We start from the raw sequence: 22563 nt of genomic DNA, 5'->3' as shown, positions 1-22563 counted from the left end.
AACACATCTGAACACATCTGAATACACCTGAACAAACCTCATCACACATCTGAACGCACCTTAACACACCTGAACACACTTGAACACACCTGAACACATCTGAACACATCTGAACACACCTTAACACACCTGAACACATCTGAATGCACCTGAACAAACCTCATCACACATCTGAACGCACCTTAACACACCTGAACACACTTGAACACACCTGAACACATCTGAACACATCTGAACACACCTTAACACACCTGAACACATCTGAATGCACCTGAACAAACCTCATCACACATCTGATGGCACCTTAACACATCTGAACACACCTTAACACACCTGAACACATCTGAATGCACCTGAACAAACCTCATCACACATCTGAACGCACCTTAACACACCTGAACACACTTGAACACACCTGAACACATCTGAACACATCTGAATACACCTGAACACATCTGAACACATCTGAACACATCTGAACACACCTGAACACACTTGAACACACCTGAACACATCTGAACACATCTGAATACACCTGATCCATCAAATTAGCTGAACTTATCCCTGCTTAACTGGAAAGGTTCAGCTTAAATTAGCTTCAACTCCAGTTAGAAGTGTCCAGGAGGGGTCCTCAGTGATGGAACCAAAAGCTGCTGACCCTCGCAATCTTAGCATTAGTGGATGGGGGGGGGGGGGGGGGAGAATCTCCCTGCTGTATTCTGTTGTCCACAATCATCTCCTTCGTCTTGCTGACATTGAGAGAGAGGTTGTCTGTCTTGCACGAGATTGTCAGTGATGTCCCCTTCTCTCTGTCGGCCATCTTGTCGTCGATCACGTCGTCTTCAAACTTAATGATGGAGTTGGAACTGTGCTGTGTAGTCGTGGGTGAACAGGGAACACAGGAGGGGGCTGAGCACATAGCCCTGAGGTGCGCCCGTGTTAAACCTGCCTGTCAGGAAGTCATATATCTAGCTGCAGATGTCTCCAGGCCAAGATCAATGAGCTTGAGACGGGTTTTAAGGGAACAATGATGTTGAATACTGAGCTGTAATCAATGAGCATCCTCACATATGTATTCTCTTGGTATGTGGTTGAGCGAGGCGATGGTCTGTGGACCTGTTTGGTCTGTGGACCTGTTTGGTCTGTGGAAACGGAGGTTTTGACTGTTAAACTCCACAGGTTTGAGTCTGTGATGATCCTCACTAACACTCGTCCTCTATATCTCAGTGAAACACTATGATCCTGCAGAGTCACAACATGTTGAACTGATTCATGATTTAAAATCGATAGAGTTGTGTAGGAAGATGGATCCAGTTTGATCTGCAGCTACAGAACCACAGGAACAAAGAGTTAACATCAAATAGATTCTACACATGTCTTTGAATATAACTTTTTACTGCAGGAGACAACTGGTAGTCACAGACCCGAAGGAATTGTGTTAGTGGAATGGCTTGAGCCTGAAGTGGAAGTTGAAGCTAACTCAAGTAGAATCTTTTCAGTTACAGTCAAGATTAAGGTTTAGCTACTTTGATGGAATACCCCCCTGAACTAAGCTGTCTGTCTCTGACATGTCAGACCTGTCTCACTCTCTGTCTTTCCCTCAGGTGTGCACACAGACAGCCTGTCTGTCCGTGACCTCATGGCCTTTTCCCTCCAGGTGGCTCAGGGTCTTGACTTCCTGTCCGACAGAAATGTAGGAACACACACACACATACATGCAAACACACACACAAAAACATACCAACTCATACACACTGATTGTTCCTATCAGATATCAGCAGCAGAGCTGTAACTGTCTCTCACCTGTCTGTCTCTCACCTGTCTGTCTCTAACCTGTCTCTCTCTCACCTGTCTGTCTCTCACCTGTCTGTCTCTCACCTGTCTCTCTCTCACCTGTCTCTCTCTCACCTGTCTGTCTCTCACCTGTCTGTCTCTAACCTGTCTCTCTCTCACCTGTCTTTCTCTCACTTGTCTCTCTCTCACCTGTCTGTCTCTCACCTGTCTGTCTCTCACCTGTCATTCTCTCACCTGTCTTTCTCTCACCTGTCTCTCTCTCACCTGTCTGTCTCTCACCTGTCTGTCTCTCACCTGTCTCTCTCTCACCTGTCTGTCTCTCACCTGTCTCTCTCACCTGTCTCTCTCTCACCTGTCTGTCTCTAACCTGTCTGTCTCTAACCTGTCTCTCTCACTCACCTGTCTCTCTCTCACCTGTCGGTCTCTCACCTGTCTGTCTCTCACCTGTCATTCTCTCACCTGTCTGTCTCTAACCTGTCTGTCTCTAACCTGTCTCTCTCACTCCTGTCTTTCTCTCACCTGTCTCTCTCACTCCTGTCTTTGTCTCACCTGTCTGTCTCTCACCTGTCGGTCTCTCACCTGTCTGTCTCTCACCTGTCTCTCTCTCACCTGTCTGTCTCTCACCTGTCTCTCTCTCACCTGTCTCTCTCTCACCTGTCTGTCTCTCACCTGTCTCTCTCACCTGTCTCTCTCTCACCTGTCTGTCTCTAACCTGTCTGTCTCTAACCTGTCTCTCTCTCACCTGTCTTTCTCTCACCTTTCTCTCTCTCATCTGTCTGTCTCTAACCTGTCTGTCTCTAACCTGTCTCTCTCACTCCTGTCTTTCTCTCACCTGTCTCTCTCTCACCTGTCGGTCTCTCATCTGTCTTTCTCTCACCTTTCTCTCTCTCACCTGTCTGTCTCTAACCTGTCTGTCTCTAACCTGTCTCTCTCACTCCTGTCTTTCTCTCACCTGTCTCTCTCTCACCTGTCGGTCTCTCACCTGTCTTTCTCTCACCTTTCTCTCTCTCATCTGTCTGTCTCTAACCTGTCTCTCTCTCACCTGTCGGTCTCTCACCTGTCTTTCTCTCACCTTTCTCTCTCTCACCTGTCTGTCTCTAACCTGTCTGTCTCTAACCTGTCTCTCTCACTCCTGTCTTTCTCTCACCTGTCTCTCTCTCACCTGTCGGTCTCTCACCTGTCTTTCTCTCACCTTTCTCTCTCTCACCTGTCTGTCTCTAACCTGTCTGTCTCTAACCTGTCCCTCTCACTCCTGTCTTTCTCTCACCTGTCTCTCTCTCACCTGTCGGTCTCTCACCTGTCTGTCTCTCACCTGTCATTCTCTCACCTGTCATTCTCTCACCTGTCTTTCTCTCACCTGTCATTCTCTCACCTGTCTTTCTCTCACCTGTCTCTCTCTCACCTGTCTGTCTCTCACCTGTCTGTCTCTCACCTGTCTCTCTCTCACCTGTCTGTCTCTCACCTGTCTCTCTCTCACCTGTCTCTCTCTCACCTGTCTGTCTCTAACCTGTCTGTCTCTAACCTGTCTCTCTCTCACCTGTCTTTCTCTCACCTTTCTCTCTCTCACCTGTCTCTCTCTCACCTGTCTCTCTCTCACCTGTCTGTCTCTAACCTGTCTCTCTCTCACCTGTCTTTCTCTCACCTTTCTCTCTCTCACCTGTCTCTCTCTCACCTGTTTCTCTCTCACCTGTCTCTCTCTCACCTGTCTGTCTCTCAGTGTATCCACAGAGACGTAGCAGCGAGGAACGTCTTGTTGACTCATCTTCGAGTTGCAAAGATCTGTGACTTTGGTTTGGCTCGAGACATTCACCATGACGACAGCTACATCGTCCAGGGAAACGTCAGTACACACTGTCACAGTAAACAACAGTAAACAACAGTAAACAACCGTAAACAACAGTAAACAACAGTAAACAACAACAACACGGTCAGGGCTCTGAACCAGGAAGCAGGATTTGTGGTCATCAGGTGACTTCAGGTTTATTTCACAGTTCTCTGTTCTATGAAGCTCGTTGCCTTGTCATCAGGTGAATCACCATGGTTACTCAACCACCTGATCCAGGTGAAGTTGGAGATAAGAGATCAAACAGTCTGAAGCTCCGCCCACTGACCAGTCACCTCCTTTGAACCATGACATCATGTTCTTAGAGGATCCGTGGAGCTGGTTGTTGGAGTCTCTGAGGAGGACCAGGGTCTTCAGAGACCCACAGGATCCTCTGAGCTCCTCTGAGGAGCTTCTGAAAGATCTAGATTCTCCTCAGAGGAACCGAACAGAACCAACCGGACCCGTAGGAGCAAAGTGCTCACGGTACCACCGACTGCAGCTGCTCCACCTGCTCACTGTGGCTGATGAAACTCCATCTACATTCTACACATTAGTCTTTTCTCTAGTTTCTATTGTTCTTTATGGTTTTCTACTTATGTTCATTGAGCTTCTGACTTTCAAACCTCATTGTACATGTGTGTACTGATATCGATATACAGTAGAAATAGAATCACAGTGTTCTACCTGCTCTATTGTAAAGATATGAAATAGACTATAAGTAGACTTACTTAAATATGTTGAACTTGCTTCGTAGTAAAGGCCCCAGCTGATTGGATTGTTCAGAGTGAACAATGGTGTATTTTATTGTGACACTTCCTGTGTTGTATTGTGACACTTCCTGTGTTGTATTGTGACACTTCCTGTGTTGTATTGTGACACTCCCTGTGTTGTATTGTGACCCACCCTGTGTTGTACTGGGACAGGCTCGTCTCCCAGTGAAGTGGATGGCGCCGGAGAGCATCTTCCAGTGCGTGTACACGCTGCAGAGTGACGTGTGGTCGTACGGCGTCTTGCTGTGGGAGATCTTCTCTCTGGGTAATAGAGAGAACCCTAACCCTAACCATAATAGAGAGAACCCTAACCCTAACCCTAATAGAGAGAACCCTAACCCTAATAGAGAGAACCCTAACCCTAACCCTAATAGAGAGAACCCTAACCCTAACCCTAATAGAGAGAACCCTAACCCTAATAGAGAGAACCCTAACCCTAACCCTAATAGATTTAACCCTAACCCTAACCCTAATAGAGAGAACCCTAACCCTAACCCTAATAGAGAGAACCCTAACCCTAACCCTAATAGATTTAACCCTAAGCCTAACCCTAATAGAGCGAACCCTAACTCTAACCCTAATAGAGAGAACCCTAACTCTAACCCTAATAGAGCGAACCCTAACTCTAACCCTAATAGAGAGAACCCTAACTCTAACCCTAATAGAGAGAACCCTAACTCTAACCCTCATTCACTCAGTTCGTTCAAATCTCCGAAGACAACAGTGTCCTCTGTTGCTATGGAGATGCCTGCATCAGACCTGTGACATCAGAGTGACATCATCATATTATCCCGCCCTCAGGCAGGAGTCCGTATCCAAGTGTTGCCGTGGATACCAACTTCTACAAGATGATCAAAGATGGCCGCCACATGTCTCAGCCAGACTTCGCTCCAGCCGAGATGTAAGACGACTCATGATTGAACGTTAATAAAGATATTTAGAATCTGACTCACCGGTCCTCACAGGTATCAGCTGATGATGCTCTGCTGGAGTCTGGAGCCCGCCCACAGACCAACCTTCAAAACCATTGGTCAGCTCATCAACAGGCTCTTCCCCTCCACCAATGACAAGTCGCCACATCACAGCCACCAGGTGAGGACCAGATACAGAGCGGAGGGAAATGTTCCCTCCACTCTGACTGACAGGCTGGTCTCCCCTCAGGTGACAGCGTACAGGAACGTCGACGAGTTTAAAGAAGAAGAAGAACAAGAGGAGGAGGAGGTGAATGGAGAGATGGTGAAGAGAGGAGAAGAAGAAGAGAGCGGACAGAGAGGTAATGAACACACACCAACATCAGCTGTTGATAAAACACAGTTGTTCTGTGAACCTGACATCACTTCCTGTCTGGATCCTCAGAGCGCCGTGACGATGGAGAGGAGGAGGAGACAAAGATGAAGAACATTTATCAGTCGTCTTGATCGTCCAATCAAAACCGGTTTATCTCTGCTTATTAGCCAATAAGAAGCAGACCTTCTTATCACTGCTGAAAACCTTCTGGATAAACTGAAGTAAACATGAAACCTTTATTGAAAGATTCAGTGTCAACAGACTCGAGGTCACATGATCTCTTTCTGAAACATCAAAGGTGTGTTTTCACACGTTGTCATGGTAACTCAATAAAGATTATTCTTAGAGAATGTCATCATCATCATCTTTATATACAGTCACTGATCATCTTTATATACAGTCACTGATCATCTTTATATACAGTCACTGATTCTCTTTATATACAGTCACTGATCCTCTTTATATACAGTCACTGATCATCTTTATATACAGTCACTGATCCTCTTTATATACAGTCACTGATCATCTCTATATACAGTCACTGATCCTCTTTATATACAGTCACTGATCCTCTTTATATACAGTCACTGATCCTCTTTATATACAGTCACTGATCATCTGTATATACAGTCACTGATCATCTTTATATACAGTCACTGATCATCTTTATATACAGTCACTGATTCTCTTTATATACAGTCACTGATCATCTTTATATACAGTCACTTATTATCTTTATATACAGTCACTGATCATCTTTATATACAGTCACTGATCCTCTTTATATACAGTCACTGATCCTCTTTATATACAGTCACTGATTCTCTTTATATACAGTCACTGATCCGCTTTATATACAGTCACTGATCATCTGTATATACAGTCACTGATCATCTTTATATACAGTCACTGATCATCTTTATATACAGTCACTGATCCTCTTTATATACAGTCACTGATTCTCTTTATATACAGTCACTGATCATCTGTATATACAGTCACTGATCATCTTTATATACAGTCACTGATCCTCTTTATATACAGTCACTGATCCTCTTTATATACAGTCACTGATCCTCTTTATATACAGTCACTAATCATCTTTATATACAGTCACTGATCATCTTTATATACAGTCATTGATCATCTTTATATACAGTCACTAATCATCTTTATATACAGTCACTGATCCTCTTTATATACAGTCACTGATTCTCTTTATATACAGTCACTAATCGTCTTTATATAAAGTCACTGATCATCTTCATATACAGTCACTGATCATCTTTATATACAGTCATTGATCCTCTTTATATACAGTCACTGATCATCTTTATATACAGTCATTGATCCTCTTTATATACAGTCACTAATCATCTTTATATACAGTCACTGATCCTCTTTATATACAGTCACTGATTCTCTTTATATACAGTCACTAATCGTCTTTATATACAGTCACTAATCATCTTTATATACAGTCACTGATCATCTGTATATACAGTCAGATTATTCAGATTCAGGAATTGACTGGAGATCAGGATTTTCAGATTAAAATGATGGTTTAATCATTATTATTTCATTACATTTCATTGAGCTGACGCTTTTATCCAAAGCAACTCACAATAAGTGCATCGACCATGAGGAACAAACCCAGAACAAGAATCAAGAAAGAACTATTTCTTCAAAAAAAAACTAAAAACTACAAAGTGCTGTAAGTAAGTGACATTTAAGTGCTACTAAGTTGTTAGTTTAAACTTTTATCCAAGGTGAAGAATAGATGTGTTCTTTGTTAGCGGCAGAAGATGTGTCGAGCTCGTTCCACCGTTCAGGAGCCAGGACAGAAAACAGTTGTGTTCTCATCTCACTCATTGATTCTATCTTTTTGATCTTCTATAATTTTCAATCTGATTTGGCTGTTTATTTTTTATTGATTACATTATTGATTGATATATTTTCTGAAATCCTACATATGTTGTGAATGAATGAAGTGTGAAAATGAATCAGAATCAATAAAGTTGGTTTCAAAATCATCTGTTTGTGAACAACATCATTGTCTGTAATTAAGCAGTTACTCCCTGACAGGTGAGTACAGGGGGCGGGGTCACAGGACTTCACCTGTGGACTTTAAATTGTGATAAAGAAACGTTGTTGAAACGTGGAAGAAAAACAGTTTACTGAACTGTGTGACATTACAGCTGTTTGATTGACAGGTTGTCGACAGTTCTGGACTTCAAACTCATTAAAACAGTTTTAAAACATAAATCATGAGAATAGCGAAGTTCACTTCCTGCTGCTCCGTGTTCCCAGCACATGCATATCAATGCTCTTTATCAGCTTCTGTATTTATAAAGTCATTAATCATTTTCAGCTCAATAAAACTGATCACAGGTCAGAGTCTGATCCTTGGACCTCAGATTATAAATCATAAAGGAAACGGAGGTCTTCAGGAGGGGAACACTTTCAACAAGCAGCTGATTTATTGATCGTGTGCGTTCCCTGAAGTCGACAGGATGAAGCAGCGTCTGTCGTCTCTGGAGTTTTGTCTCACCGTGGTTTCTTTTCTTCTTCTGATCTGTTGTGTCGGACTGATCGTGGTTTCATGGATCAGCCTCGGTTCTGAAGGTAAATGAATGAATCAATTAACTGATCGTTCCTCAGAGGAGCCCGATGACGACTGTAAATGTGTTTGTGCCGAGGTGCCCTTGAGCCTGTGGGGCTGAGTGGTCGGATGGTGATCACACAAGGCGCTGACTTCTCTGAGGAGCTGATGAACTGCAGCAGTCCCTCCTTTAAGTCTTTGGCCTTCGACGTCCAACAGCTGGTGAGAACTTTTGCTTTGAAAGAAACAGAAACAGGAAGAAGCCCGCCAGCAGCTTTATTTATCAGCCTTTATTTTGAAAGGCTGCAGGTGGCCTACAGTTATCAGCCTTTATTTTGAAAGACAGTGAGGTTTATAGTCCATCTGATTTTCCATGTTCTTGTTGCCTGGCAACACACACTGTGCACAAGACTTCTCACAAGCTGGTGCAAAGAAAAATGATGTTTCACTCTGATCAGGTGATCAATACTGAACCCTATAAACTGACCTCTGATTGGTCGACAGGTGTCCGAGGCGTTTGGCCTCACTGAACTCAGGCGACTCTACAAGTCCTGTCAGGTGGTAAACTTCAGGTCAGTTATTTGATAAATACAAATCAATCCCTTTGAAACTGATGAATCACATTAATACTGATCACTGCACTGACCAATGACTTGATCCATCACAATGTATTGATTCATCAATAACAGGGCTTTTTGATTTTATATTGTAATCAGATAGATGATCGATTTAATAGTCACATTTGAGTGATTGATTATTTGATGGATGATTTATCTCTACTGATTACCGTATTGATGAGGAAATTACTTATTGATGTTTGTTCTAAGTCAGGGGAGCGTGGCCGTGACCCTTGACCTCTGGTTTTATCATATAATCGACGCGAAGGAGGCGGAGCAACAACTGGGGGCGGGGCTTACAGAGGCAGGGAACAGAGGATTGGTGATTGACAGGAGCAGCATTCATATCACAGGTAAACAACGTGACAGTGAGTTGACTGTGACGTCACTGTGAGGTAACAGATTAGGTCATATTAGATCAGAGTAGAACAGAATACATCAGATTCGATGAGATTGCATAAAACTGATTAGATCAAATCTTTTATAAATATTAAATTAGATCAGATTAGAACAGATTATATAAAATTAGTCTAGATTAGAATAGATAGGATTGAATAAATAGATATTAGATAAGTTTGGAGCATATTAGAAAAAAAGTTCACTTAAACATAAAAAATTCACTTAAAAGATTTTTGATTTTTGAAATTCATGTTCAAGTGAAACTTTTTTTGCAGAGAAACGAGAATTTACGACGGAGACGCCGACTACGGAGACACAGACGAGCATCACACCTACAACAGGTGACACACAAGTCATTAGCACACACGTCACACACACTTTGTACACACTAATGATTGTTTTGTCTTCCATAGCGATGTGTCCTCCTCATCAGAGACACTGTGCTGATCGATGGACGTGTGTCCTGATCAATCATTTCTGTGACGGCGTCTCCGACTGTCCTGACGCCTCCGATGAAGACAGCACTCGCTGTGGTCAGTGCTCATAGACTTGATGACCACTCATAGCACTTATATCATAATAGGAGTCATAGATTTGTGATTATATATATATATACATAATTCAATGTTGTTATTATTAACACACTGTACACAGGAACATTGACTGTTTGTGTCCTTTCCACTATAAATATAAATATAAGTCAACTGATAGTATCAGCATTCTGTTTCCACAGCATCAATGTGTGACGGACAGTTCGTGTTGAGAGGACCGACGGGTTCCTTCAGCTCGTCCAACCTTTCTAAAACCACTTTCTGTCGCTGGATCATCAGGTGCTACGACTACACACATTATACACACTGTACACACACTCTACGTTTACATTTACACACTCTACACACACAATTACATTACAATATTACATGTCATTTAGCACCTTTATCCAAAGTGACTTCTAATTAGTGCGTCCAACATCTCTCTCTCTCTATATATATATAGATAGATAGAATACACACTGCACCCACAATACACACAGATTTTACACTGTATACACACTGTCCACATAATACACAAATTCCACACACAATGCACTAATCATTCAATTATTATTATTATTCACACAGTTCACACAATACACACACATTACAAACACTGTATACACACTTTATACACCTACTACACACGTGTCCTGTTCCAATGACTGACGTGTGTTTTCACTCTGATGAGTTTAATTGATGTTTGTGTTGATTTTAGAGTTGATCAAGGTTTTTCGGTTCAGATAAATTTTCATCAAACACAACAAAACATCATCAACATGAAGATTTATGAAGGAGTCGGACCAAACAAACAGCTCACAGGTAAAGAAACCAACTTACTGACAAACTAATGAATGAACTAGCTAACCAGCCAACTAAACAACTAACTAACTAACTAACTAGCTACCTAACCAACTAACCAACTAACCAACTAACCAACTAACCAACTAACTAACTAACTAACTAACTAACTAACAAACTGCCCAGCTAACCAATTGATTAACTGGCTAACAAACTGACCAACTAACTGGCAGACAAACTGACCAACTAACTAACCAACTAGGCAATTAACCAGCTAACTAATGAACTAACCATGGATTGACCTGGTACTGCAGTACCTCTAGGAACGGGGCACCAGTCAGTGGCAGTGATGCACCTTGATGTTTGTTGCCACCAGCCAATAAAGAGGAAGACTCAGGTCACCTGACGACATGTTGATCTGATTTGTAGCTGAGCTCTCGGGCTCCGCCCCTCCTAGGACGGTGTGGCTGCTGACGGACCAATCAACTGTGGAGTTTATCGCGGATGATGTCACCAACCTGTCAGGATTCAACGCCACCTACAGCGCCACCAACTTGTCCAGCCTCTCTGGTAACACGTCCCACCTCAGGTTATATCTGTGATTATGTTTTTGACTGATGGTTTGTTTGTTTGTTTGTCTCAGATCAACAGAAACTGACCTGCACCTTTGAGCAAGGCATGTGTTTCTGGAGGCAGCGGCAGGACGATGACGATGGAGACTGGATTCGAACCAACGGCTCCACGTTTCCTCCGCTGACCGGACCGAGTCTCGACCACACACTGGGTGACGGCTCTGGTGGGTTCGATGTGGATGATGTCATCACATGAGATGTTTGTCATCGATTCATTATTGATTATTGATCAGTTCAACTGTCAGGTTTCTACATCGTCACACCTTGGAGTCCCGGCCAATGGCTGAAGAGCTTCAGGATCCACAGCCTCCCTCTGACTCCGTCCACGCAGCCCATGTGTCTGAGCTTCTGGTAAACAACAACTACCATAAACATGTAAACAAGTCTACAACACGTAAACAACTAGAATATGAACAAACAACAGGTACCACATGTTCGGAGACGATGTCCGCCGGCTCCGAGTCCTGCTGCTGGGATCGAACCCTGAAGTCACCTTGCTGTTCCAGAGAGATGGAAACTATGGGGACAACTGGAACTACGGCCAGGTCACCATCAACCTGACCACGACGGGCTCGGTCAGTGACCTCATGAGTGATCATGTGATGGATCCTCACCAATAGGTGAATGGTTGGTGTGTGACCTCTGACCTCTGCAGGTGGAGTTTGAGGCCTTAAAGAAAGGAGGGATGAGGAATGACATTGGCCTGGATGATATCACTCTGACCGCCAATCCCTGTGGCCCCAGCCCACCTGAGCCCACTAATGTCCCCCCAACGACCACCCCCACCCCCATCCCAGGTGAGAGTAAGACCACGCCCCTTCATAGTCCACACCCCAATATCTGGTAAACCACTTTGGCCACACCCCTTGTACCAGGGTGATATTAGACCACGCCCCCCAATGTCTCACAGGTTACTAATGAAATCCTACTAATCAGTTTATTTTGATCTGCCTGTGTCCCCTCTGCTCTCATTGGCCCAGCTGACTGTGGAGGGCCCTTTAACCTCTGGGAGCCAAACTCCACCTTCAGCTCGCCAAACTACCCACAATCCTATGGGAACAAGGCTCAATGTGAGTACAAGTCCTGTGATGTCATGTGATCTGGGATGTTTACCTGTCACCCATGTTAGGGCGGTCAGTTACCCATGATGCTCTGCTGCAGGTCTGTGGACTCTCCACACGGTGCAGGGTCAAAACCTTCAGCTCCACTTCCTGGACTTTGACATTGAAGCAACCTATGACGTCGTAGAGGTGCGGGATGGGGCGGGATCTAACTCCACCTTACTGGGTGAGGAGTGATTACCCATAATGCTCTTCAGCATCGTCCTGTTTCCTCTTCTTGTTTTTACTTTTTTTTTTATTTTTTCAGCTGTCCTCACTGGGATCGATGGCCCCACCCATGACTTGTTCTCAACAACCAATCAGATGACAGTGTGGTTCTTTACAGACGCCTCAGGTCACGGCCGAGGGTTCAGCGCCAACTTCACCTCTGGGGTCAACCTGGGGTCACCAGGTGAGTCAGAGGTCAGACTGAGGTTTATATCAACAGATCACAGCTGTGTTATTTATGAATATTATTGATATGGGTCGTGTGGTTTGTGAACAGCTCCGTGTGCAGCCGGGCACTTCCAGTGTCAGACAGGAAGTTGTATCCATGGCATCCGTCAGTGTGACGCTGTGGTCGATTGTCCTGACGCGTCTGACGAAGCAGATTGTGGTGAGTGTGATGATCAACACACAATCAATGATAACATCTTGTCTCCTGGCCACAGTTTGTGTGTGTGTGTGCGTGTGTGTTAGTTGTGTTACAGGTGAACGGGTCAAATCGTCTCCAGTTTCAACTCATTTCGACTTTGTTTACTGTCTGTTCCAAAACCTGGAACCATCACCTGTCTCACCTCACCTGTCGATATCTCGGCTACAGGTAACACACCTGTCTCACTTCACCTGTCAGTACCTGTCTCACTCCCCCTTTCGGTACCTGTCTCCCCTCACCTGTCGGTACCTGTCTCCCTTCACCTGTCGGTACCTGTCTCCCTTCACCTGTCGGTACCTGTCTCCCTTCACCTGTCGGTACCTGTCTCACTTCACCTGTTGGTACCTGTCTCCCTTCAACTGTTGGTACCTGTCTCCCTTCACCTGTCGGTACCTGTCTCCCTTCACCTGTCGGTACCTGTCTCCCTTCACCTGTCGGTACCTGTCTCCCTTCACCTGTCGGTACCTGTCTCCCTTCAACTGTTGGTACCTGTCTCCCTTCACCTGTCTCACCTCACCTGTCGATATCTCGGCTACAGGTAACACACCTGTCTCACTTCACCTGTCAGTACCTGTCTCACTTCACCTGTCGGTACCTGTCTCACTTCACCTGTCGGTACCTGTCTCACCTCACCTGTCGATATCTCGGCTACAGGTAACACACCTGTCTCCCCTCACCTGTCGGTACCTGTCTCACTCCCCCTTTCGGTACCTGTCTCACTTCACCTGTCGGTACCGGTCTCCCTTCACCTGTCGGTACCTGTCTACCTTCACCTGTCGGAACCTGTCTCCCTTCACCTGTCGGTACCTGTCTCACCTCACGTGTCGATATCTCGGCTACAGGTAACACACCTGTCTCACTTCACCTGTCAGTACCTGTCTCACTTCACCTGTCGGTACCTGTCTCACTTCACCTGTCGGTACCTGTCTCACCTCACCTGTCGATATCTCGGCTACAGGTAACACACCTGTCTCACTTCACCTGTCAGTACCTGTCTCACTTCACCTGTCGGTACCTGTCTCACTTCACCTGTCGGTACCTGTCTCACCTCACCTGTCGGTACCTGTCTCACTTCACCTGTCGGTACCTGTCTCACCTCACCTGTCGATATCTCGGCTACAGGTAACACACCTGTCTCACTTCACCTGTCAGTACCTGTCTCACTTCACCTGTCGGTACCTGTCTCACTTCACCTGTCGGTACCTGTCTCACCTCACCTGTCGGTACCTGTCTCACTTCACCTGTCGGTCCCGGTCTCCCTTCACCTGTCGGTACCTGTCTCCCTTCACCTGTCGGTACCTGTCTCACCTCACGTGTCGATATCTCGGCTACAGGTAACACACCTGTCTCACTTCACCTGTCAGTACCTGTCTCACTTCACCTGTCGGTACCTGTCTCACTTCACCTGTCGGTACCTGTCTCACCTCACCTGTCGGTACCTGTCTCACTTCACCTGTCGGTACCTGTCTCCCCTCACCTGTCGGTACCTGTCTCACTTCACTTATCGGTACCTGTCTCACTTCACCTGTCGGTACCTGTCTCACTTCACCTGTCGGTACCTGTCTCACCTACAGGTCAGGGGAAGCGTCAGTGTTTACAGCTTTGCCAGAAGATTCACCATTTATGATCGTCACAGTCACCAGCAACGGAACCATGGAAACCACAATCAGGTACTAAAGACCAGAACCAGAACTAGAACTAAAACGAGGGTTAGAAAAATAATCAGAATCAAAACCCGGACCAGGATAAGATCTATAAATAAACCAGAACCAGTTGAATATTTGTATATTTATATGTAATTACTATATATAATGCAACAAGATGTGTTTATTTTCACTAAACGTTTTTTTACAGTGAAACCTGCCCCAGTGAGGAAGTGATTTCATTAAACTGTGACAACCAACGTGAGTAATGGTTCTGTGTTGTTCTCCAGAGAACGTTTCACACACAACTAGAAGGAGCCTTCTTCTTCTTCTTCTTCTTCTTCTTCTTCTTCTTCTTCTTCTTCTTCTTCTTCGTTGTTCAGTTTATCGATGGGTGGCATACAGCGTCAAGGTGCATTACTGCCACCTACTGCACCTCCGACCTCCGCATGCAACAAAGGCAACAAAAATAGTCGAGCACTTCCTCCTCCTGGTAAAGACGATTTACGGCCTTTTTATTTAACTAGTTATTAAAAATCATCCACACACCGTCACACTGTAAAACACCATGAAAACTAAGGGTTAAATATAACAATAAATAGAAAGACAATACTAATAACCTGCAAAAAGATTAAAAGGAAGAACTAAAAACTCTGGACCAGTAAAAACAGCCAATTTATCAACTTAAATTTAAATGCCAGAACCAGTGAAAAAGAACAAATGACCACAAGCTAATTAAAGTGGAACATTTTAAGTCACAAAATCAAAGAAAGTCATACAAAAACAATATATATCTTACAACTTATATAAAAATTCAAACAAAAAGAAAATAATAACTGTGCAGCTCTGTATGCAGCTCATAAATGTGACGGTGTGTTCAGTAACAAACAAAATTAACTTCTACTGATGAAAGGACGACTCCACAGTTTCTTTGTCTCTTCTCAACGCCCATCATCCATCGCTGCACTAATCAAGGATTCTTATTATTATTTTAAATTATATTATATTACATTACATTACATTATTTTATATTATATTATATTATATTATATTATATTACATTATATAGTATAATATCATATCATATCATATCATATTATATTATATTATATTACATTACATAACATTACATTACATTATTTTATATTATATTATATTATATTATGTTACATTATATAGTATAATATCATAACATATCTTATCATATTATATTATATTCTTATATTATATTATATCATATTAAATGTACTTATTATATGGTGTTTTCTCTTGTCCTGTGTTGATACATCTGAATTATTCTTTCTCGTTAGTGAGTCGTCCTCAAACTCTTCTACAGAAATCTGTGAATTGTTGTTGTTTTTGTTGAAGGTTAATTATAAACAGAGTGAGGTCAGGAAACTTTGTGATCATCCTACCTTGTTTATCTGCACTGAGGATTTTATATATTTTTTATTACTGTTCACTTGTAGTTTATATTTAAGTTTGAATGATTTACTGAACTGTTGTTATTTTTCATACATTACATGACGACTCTTTCAGAGTAAAACAACCGACCCACTCTTCAGACCCAAGTTCACAACTTTTCAAAATAAAAGCTCTGTCATACAGCTCAGTATAAATCATAACTGCCACAAAACAAACATTGTGCTTTTACTTTGAAGACAAATCACCAAACAGGAAGTGGTTATGTGAACGTTGTTGTCGTTATGGAGATTGGCACCTGTCCAACCGATATGATGTAATATATAAAAAATCATCAAAAGGACCGTTGTTGATTGGTTGTCAGGTTTGAGGACCTAGAAGAAGACAAACTGCCCCCCCACTGACTCATACATAGGGCTGGTCTGGACGGCTTTTTAAAATGATATTCATATTGAAACAATCAGATTAAAAATCAACAACAAACTTTGTGATTTAAAATCAACACACGGTGTTACCTTTAGTTACCATTGTTACCGTTAGTTACCATTGTTACCGCTAGTTACCATTGTTACCGTTAGTTACCATTGTTACCGTTAGTTACTATTGTTACCATTGTTACCGTTAGTTACCATTTTTACCGTTGGTTACCATTGTTACCGTTGGTTACCATTGTTACTGTTGGTTACCATTGTTACCGTTAGTTACCATTGTTACCGTTTGTTACCATTGTTACTGTTGGTTACCATTGTTACCGTTAGTCACTATAGTTACTATTGTTACCGTTAGTTACTATTGTTACCGTTAGTTACCATTGTTACCGTTAGTTACCATTGTTACCGTTGGTTACCATTGTTACCGTTAGTTACCATTGTTACCGTTAGTTACTATAGTTACTATTGTTACCGTTAGTTACTATTGTTACCGTTGGTTACCATTGTTACCGTTAGTTACCATTGTTACCGTTGGTTACCATTGTTACCGTTAGTTACCATTGTTACCGTTAGTTACTATAGTTACTATTGTTACCGTTAGTTACTATTGTTACCGTTGGTTACCATTGTTACCGTTAGTTACCATTGTTACCGTTAGTTACCATTGTTACCGTTGGTTACCATTGTTACCGTTGGTTACCATTGTTACCGTTAGTTACCATTGGTTACCATTGTTACCGTTGGTTACCATTGTTACCGTTAGTTACCATTGTTACCGTTAGTTACCATTGTTACCGTTAGTTACTATAGTTACTATTGTTACCGTTAGTTACTATTGTTACCGTTAGTTACCATTGTTACCGTTAGTTACCATTGTTACCGTTGGTTACCATTGTTACCGTTAGATACCATTGTTACCGTTGGTTACCATTGTTGCCGTTAGTTACTATAGTCACTATAGTTACTATTGTTGCTGTTAGTTACTATTGTTACCGTTAGTTTTTATTGTTGCTGTTAGCAAACTCTCCGTCTGATCTCAGTACAACGTGCTGATAAAGTGGGCGGGGTTATCTTTGTTTCAGCTTGTGGAGTTCGTCGAGTCACTGATACAACGAAGGAGACGGACCAATCAGAAGACAGAAACCTTGGTCAAGGTAAGAAAATGAAAGTTTGATCTAAACTGTCAGATCTGATCCCGGTCATCGACATTTCGTTGGAGTTTGTTTTTTGTGTTTCCTGTTAGCTGTGGGCCGGGTAGTGGGGGGTGCAAATGCAGTGAAAGGGGCGTGGCCGTGGATTTCGTCTCTTCAGTGGAGAGGACGTCACGTGTGTGGAGCCTCTGTAATTGGCAGTGATTGGCTGTTGACTGCTGCTCATTGTGTCTATGGGTGAGATAATCATCACGACTCATATGTAAACACAGAATCTATAAAACAGGTAATGTATGAAATATATCACGAACAAAATCTGATTAGACATTAAAAATGTGAACATAATGAAGACTGCAGCCTGTAGCTGAGTGTGTCCAGCAGGTGTCCTCACAAAGACATAAAGACACGATAAAGACAGAATGTCACTTCCCCCCTCACAGGAAAAACGTCCACCTCCAGTCCTGGACTGCTGTTCTCGGGCTTCACTCTCAAAGCCACATGAACCCTGCGGAGGTTCAGACCCGACGAGTCGATCACATCGTCATCAACAGACACTACAACAGACAAAGCAAACAGGCCGACATCGCCTTGATGCATCTGGAGACACAGATCAACTTCACCCGTCAGTAACCATCCGTTTAGAGAAGAAACAATATCTCATCCATTATTGTTGTAATCATTTTGCCCAGGGTTGTTTAGAATTTCAACAGATGATTTCAAATGATTGTATGAAATGAAGTTTTCAATATAAATCTATGTTGAATAAAATAAATAACCTTCAAAGTAAACAGCAGTTTTATGATCCACAACAATTGTCAACAGGAAGTTACTGTTTGGTCATGAAGAACTAAGAGTTCCCTTTAATGAATAAACAACTGTCCTCTGCAAAGACGTTTTCTCAGGTCACCAGTAAAAGATGTTTAGTCCAATAAATCAAAAACTTGTCTTACAGAGTCGATCCAGCCACTGTGTTTACCTGCTGAAGGTCAAAAGGTCGAACCAGGAAAACAATGTTTCATCGCTGGATGGGGACGAGACGCCGAGCAGGGTGACCCGTCTCTCTCTCTGTGTGTCTCTCTGACAGTCATCTGTCTCTCTATCTGTCTCTCTCTCTCTGACAGTCTCTCTGACAATCATCTGTCTCTCTATCTGTCTGTCTGTCTGACAGTCACCTGTCTCTCTCTCTGTCTCTCTATCTGTCTGTCTCTCTGACAGTCATCTGTCTCTCTCTCTGTCTCTCTGACAGTCATCTGTCTCTCTCTCTGTCTCTCTCTCTGTCTGTCTCTCTGACAGTCATCTGTCTCTCTATCTGTCTCTCTCTCTGTCTGTCTGTCTCTCTCTCTGACCTGTCTGTCTCTCTCTCTGTCTGTCTCTCTGACAGTCATCTGTCTCTCTATCTGTCTCTCTCTCTGTCTGTCTCTCTGATAGTCATCTGTCTCGCTATCTGTCTCTCTCTCTGACCTGTCTGTCTCTCTCTCTCTGACCTGTCTGTCTCTCTCTCTCTGACCTGTCTATCTCTCTCTCTTCGACCTGTCTGTCTCTCTCTCTGACCTGTCTGTCTCTCTCTCTCTGACCTGTCTGTCTCTCTCTCTCTGACCTGTCTGTCTCTCTCTCTTTGACCTGTCTGTCTCTCTCTTCGACCTGTCTGTCTCTCTCTCTGACCTGTCTGTCTCTCTCTCTTCGACCTGTCTGTCTCTCTCTCTGACCTGTCTGTCTCTCTCTCTTCGACCTGTCTGTCTCTCTCTCTCTGACCTGTCTGTCTCTCTCTCTTCGACTTGTCTGTCTCTCTCTCTCTGACCTGTCTGTCTCTCTCTCTTCGACCTGTCTGTCTCTCTCTCTCTGACCTGTCTGTCTCTCTCTCTTCGACTTGTCTGTATCTCTCTCTCTGACCTGTCTGTCTCTCTCTCTCTGACCTGTCTGTCTCTCTCTCTCTGACCTGTCTGTCTCTCTCTCTTTGACCTGTCTGTCTCTCTCTTCGACCTGTCTGTCTCTCTCTCTGACCTGTCTGTCTCTCTCTCTGACCTGTCTGTCTCTCTCTCTCTCTGACCTGTCTGTCTCTCTCTCTCTGACCTGTCTGTCTCTCTCTCTTCGACTTGTCTGTCTTTCTCTCTGACCTGTCTGTCTCTCTCTCTGACCTGTCTGTCTCTCTCTCTTCGACCTGTCTGTCTCTCTCTCTGACCTGTCTGTCTCTCTCTCTCTGACCTGTCTGTCTCTCTCTCTCTGACCTGTCTGTCTCTCTCTCTCTGACCTGTCTGTCTCTCTCTCTGACCTGTTTGCCTCTCAGGTTCTCTTCCTGACGTTCTCCAGGAGGCGATGGTTCCTCTGGTGGTTCAGGATCAGTGTCAGCGTCAGTTACCTGAGTACAACATCACCTCCAGCATGCTGTGTGCTGGGTTCCCTGAGGGTGGAGTCGACTCCTGTCAGGTGACAACTCACATGGTCTCACCTGTACTCACCTAACCCTAACCCTAACCAGCCTGTTATATCAGGCCCTGTCCTCCACATGGCCTATGATTGTGGTTCTCGTGAATGGATCTGAGAGTTTATTGGTCGGTTGGACAGTAAATGTTAGTGTTGTTTTATTAATAAAGATTTGATGAATTTGTTTCCAGGGTGACTCTGGTGGTCCACTCATATGTCTGGAAGACGGACACTGGACTCTGATTGGTCAGTATCTCCCTAACATCAGGGGCCACACAGTTTCAGGTGTGGCCCTAAGGCGGCTGTTTGCACACACACACACACACACACACACACACACACAAACTGTCGTGACTTTCACGGACATTGACTTAACCATAGTTACTACTTCCCCAACCATTACTTTAACCTAAAGTTAGGGTTAGGGTTAGGCTTTACCTTTAACCTTAACCTTGTAATTTACATCAATTTCCAAATGGGGACACCTGCAGGTTTTATAATGCCAAGATGAAAAAACGCTTTATTGTCTTTGTGTTATAAAACTTGCCAAGCCGGACCGAGGCAGGCGACCTAAGAGGTGCTTTGTGACATGTTGGCAGCAGTGTGGGCGTTACATATAATTCTCTGAGCTGCATCATATAATTGCCCTTAAGAGTATAATACAGGCTAATACTGAACTAATAATAATAATAATAATAATATAGTGATAATACACTTTAGATACATGAAAAAAGTATGAAGACCAAAGACAGAACTTCTTGGTGAGGGCTCGGAGAAGCTGAACGATGGCAGTTGTCTTCACTCATTTCTGAAAGGACTGATTTCCCTCCCTGGGGTCGAGCTTCATGAAGCTGAGGCCTGAAGAAATGTTCTGTTCTGATTGGTTCCTGCCAGGTGTGACCTCATTTGGGATTGGCTGTGGACGACCTCAGAGACCTGGAGTCTATGCCCGAGTCTCCGCCTTCAGCTCCTGGATCGCCCGGACCAGACGCTCCAATCTCTCTCTGACATGACTCTACTAACCCTACCAGAGCATCTGATTGGTGAACCTTTATTATGAGTCATCGTCTCAATTTGTGATTGGTCACATGTTGTAAACTCTGCCCTATAATGACAAACTAATGATGACATTATTCTTTATGACCTCTGTCGAACATTTTCTGTTTCCATTAATTCATTAAAATAGTTCTTCATCCTGTGTCTAAGTTCACTGTGAAAAATCTGCTTCAAATCATCAACTTGAATTTATAACACATTTACTCTGGTACAAAGTACTGTGAGCTGATTGAGTACAACAACCACAACATAAGATAATCAACTTTATTGATTGATTCACTGATTACAGCAGCAAATCATCAAACTAGTTCCAGGAGAGTAAAAGCACATTTGTTCTGTTGCTGTCAGGTTTTATACTGAGCTGCAGGACACAGCTTTTATCTTGAAAAGTTGTTGTTGATGTTTAACAGACTCTGAACCAGTCGACATTTGATGTATGAAAAAATAACATCGGTGCAGTAAATAATTCAAACTTATATATAAACCACAGAAGTGAACCGCAATAAGCCAGAGGATGTCTCACCATGTTAAAGCCCTATGAGACAAATTGTGATTTGTGAATATGGGCTATACAAATACAATTTGATTGATTGATTGATAATAAAGAAAAATCTGTTTCATCTGATGAAAATCTTTGACTTTAAAATCTTCACTGCAGATAAACCAGGTAGGATGAACACAGCTTTCTAACTTCACTCTGCACCATAGACTGTTTTTAAAAAGCTCTGTATTTGTAGACAAGCTCCAGCAGGAGAAGGGAATGAGTTGAATCAGACTAAAAACCAGAAGAAGAAGAGGGAGAAGAATTGGTCTGATGTAGCTGCTGAACATGAGGGGACACAACCCGACTCATCCGGTGTAGAGCCATCTGGAACCATGCCAGTTAAAGGAGAGAAGAATATGAAAGAGTTTTGTTTAGAGGATTGAGAAGAGGACATGGGAATAGTGAACAAGAAATAAATTCCCACTGTGCCACGCGCTGCAACCCAACCTTTGACTTTGAAAGAAGGAGAAGTTGATTTGCACTTATTAACAAAGGAGATAAAAGAATACACCAAAACCAAGTAGGTAGTTATTTCAAAGGAAGGTATCTAGAATACACCAAGACATATGAATATTGATGCTTCAAAAACACAGGAAAATGAAGTTGGAATAGCATTTAACATTCCAGAGGTGGATGTTATGTAAAGGTTAGTTACGACCTGGCAGTGTATACAGGGAACTGACATTTATCTGGATAAGAAAAGTATTGAGGGTCACGTTCAGATTCCAGCAGTGCCCTGGAAAGCATTAATGATAGTCACTCAGACACAAGACATCGTTTTAGAGATAGCACACCAATCAAGTAACTAGGGGCAGAGAGGATTAGGAATCAGGTTTTATTGCCAAGCAGGTTTACACATACAAGGAATTGGTGATAACCA

General features: G+C 43.2%; 2 protein-coding genes across 2 annotated transcripts in view; both read left to right on the top strand.

Annotated features, from left to right (window-relative positions):
• csf1rb (colony stimulating factor 1 receptor, b) overlaps positions 1 to 7709 on the top strand; it is a 32375-nt gene extending 24666 nt beyond the window's left edge. Inside the window, exons 16-22 of the mRNA XM_053440809.1 lie at positions 1605 to 1693; positions 3512 to 3634; positions 4543 to 4654; positions 5191 to 5290; positions 5355 to 5481; positions 5551 to 5662; positions 5746 to 7709. Coding sequence (XP_053296784.1) covers positions 1605 to 1693; positions 3512 to 3634; positions 4543 to 4654; positions 5191 to 5290; positions 5355 to 5481; positions 5551 to 5662; positions 5746 to 5807 — 725 coding nt within the window. The 3' untranslated portion in view covers positions 5808 to 7709. The remainder of the gene's footprint in view (positions 1 to 1604; positions 1694 to 3511; positions 3635 to 4542; positions 4655 to 5190; positions 5291 to 5354; positions 5482 to 5550; positions 5663 to 5745) is intronic.
• A 477-nt stretch (positions 7710 to 8186) lies between these two features.
• On the top strand, positions 8187 to 21096 carry tmprss15 (transmembrane serine protease 15). Its single transcript, XM_053441913.1, has 27 exons — positions 8187 to 8301; positions 8376 to 8500; positions 8783 to 8850; positions 9106 to 9248; positions 9570 to 9635; positions 9708 to 9827; positions 10028 to 10124; positions 10546 to 10649; positions 11058 to 11198; positions 11272 to 11424; positions 11506 to 11611; positions 11685 to 11835; positions 11916 to 12057; positions 12241 to 12330; positions 12422 to 12547; positions 12629 to 12772; positions 12866 to 12976; positions 13060 to 13183; positions 14590 to 14685; positions 14870 to 14919; positions 17594 to 17665; positions 17755 to 17899; positions 18103 to 18284; positions 18615 to 18710; positions 19947 to 20086; positions 20275 to 20329; positions 20978 to 21096. Exons 1-27 carry the CDS (start codon positions 8190 to 8192, stop codon positions 21094 to 21096), a joined length of 3078 nt encoding a protein of 1025 aa, XP_053297888.1. The 5' UTR covers positions 8187 to 8189.
• The last annotated feature ends 1467 nt before the right edge of the window (positions 21097 to 22563 follow it).

This window comes from Pleuronectes platessa, chromosome 15 (genome assembly GCF_947347685.1).
Source record: "Pleuronectes platessa chromosome 15, fPlePla1.1, whole genome shotgun sequence".
In the NCBI taxonomy this organism is placed as follows: domain Eukaryota; kingdom Metazoa; phylum Chordata; class Actinopteri; order Pleuronectiformes; family Pleuronectidae; genus Pleuronectes; species Pleuronectes platessa.
Note: the sequence above shows the minus strand (reverse complement) of the source record. Positions and strands in the feature narration are given on the sequence as shown.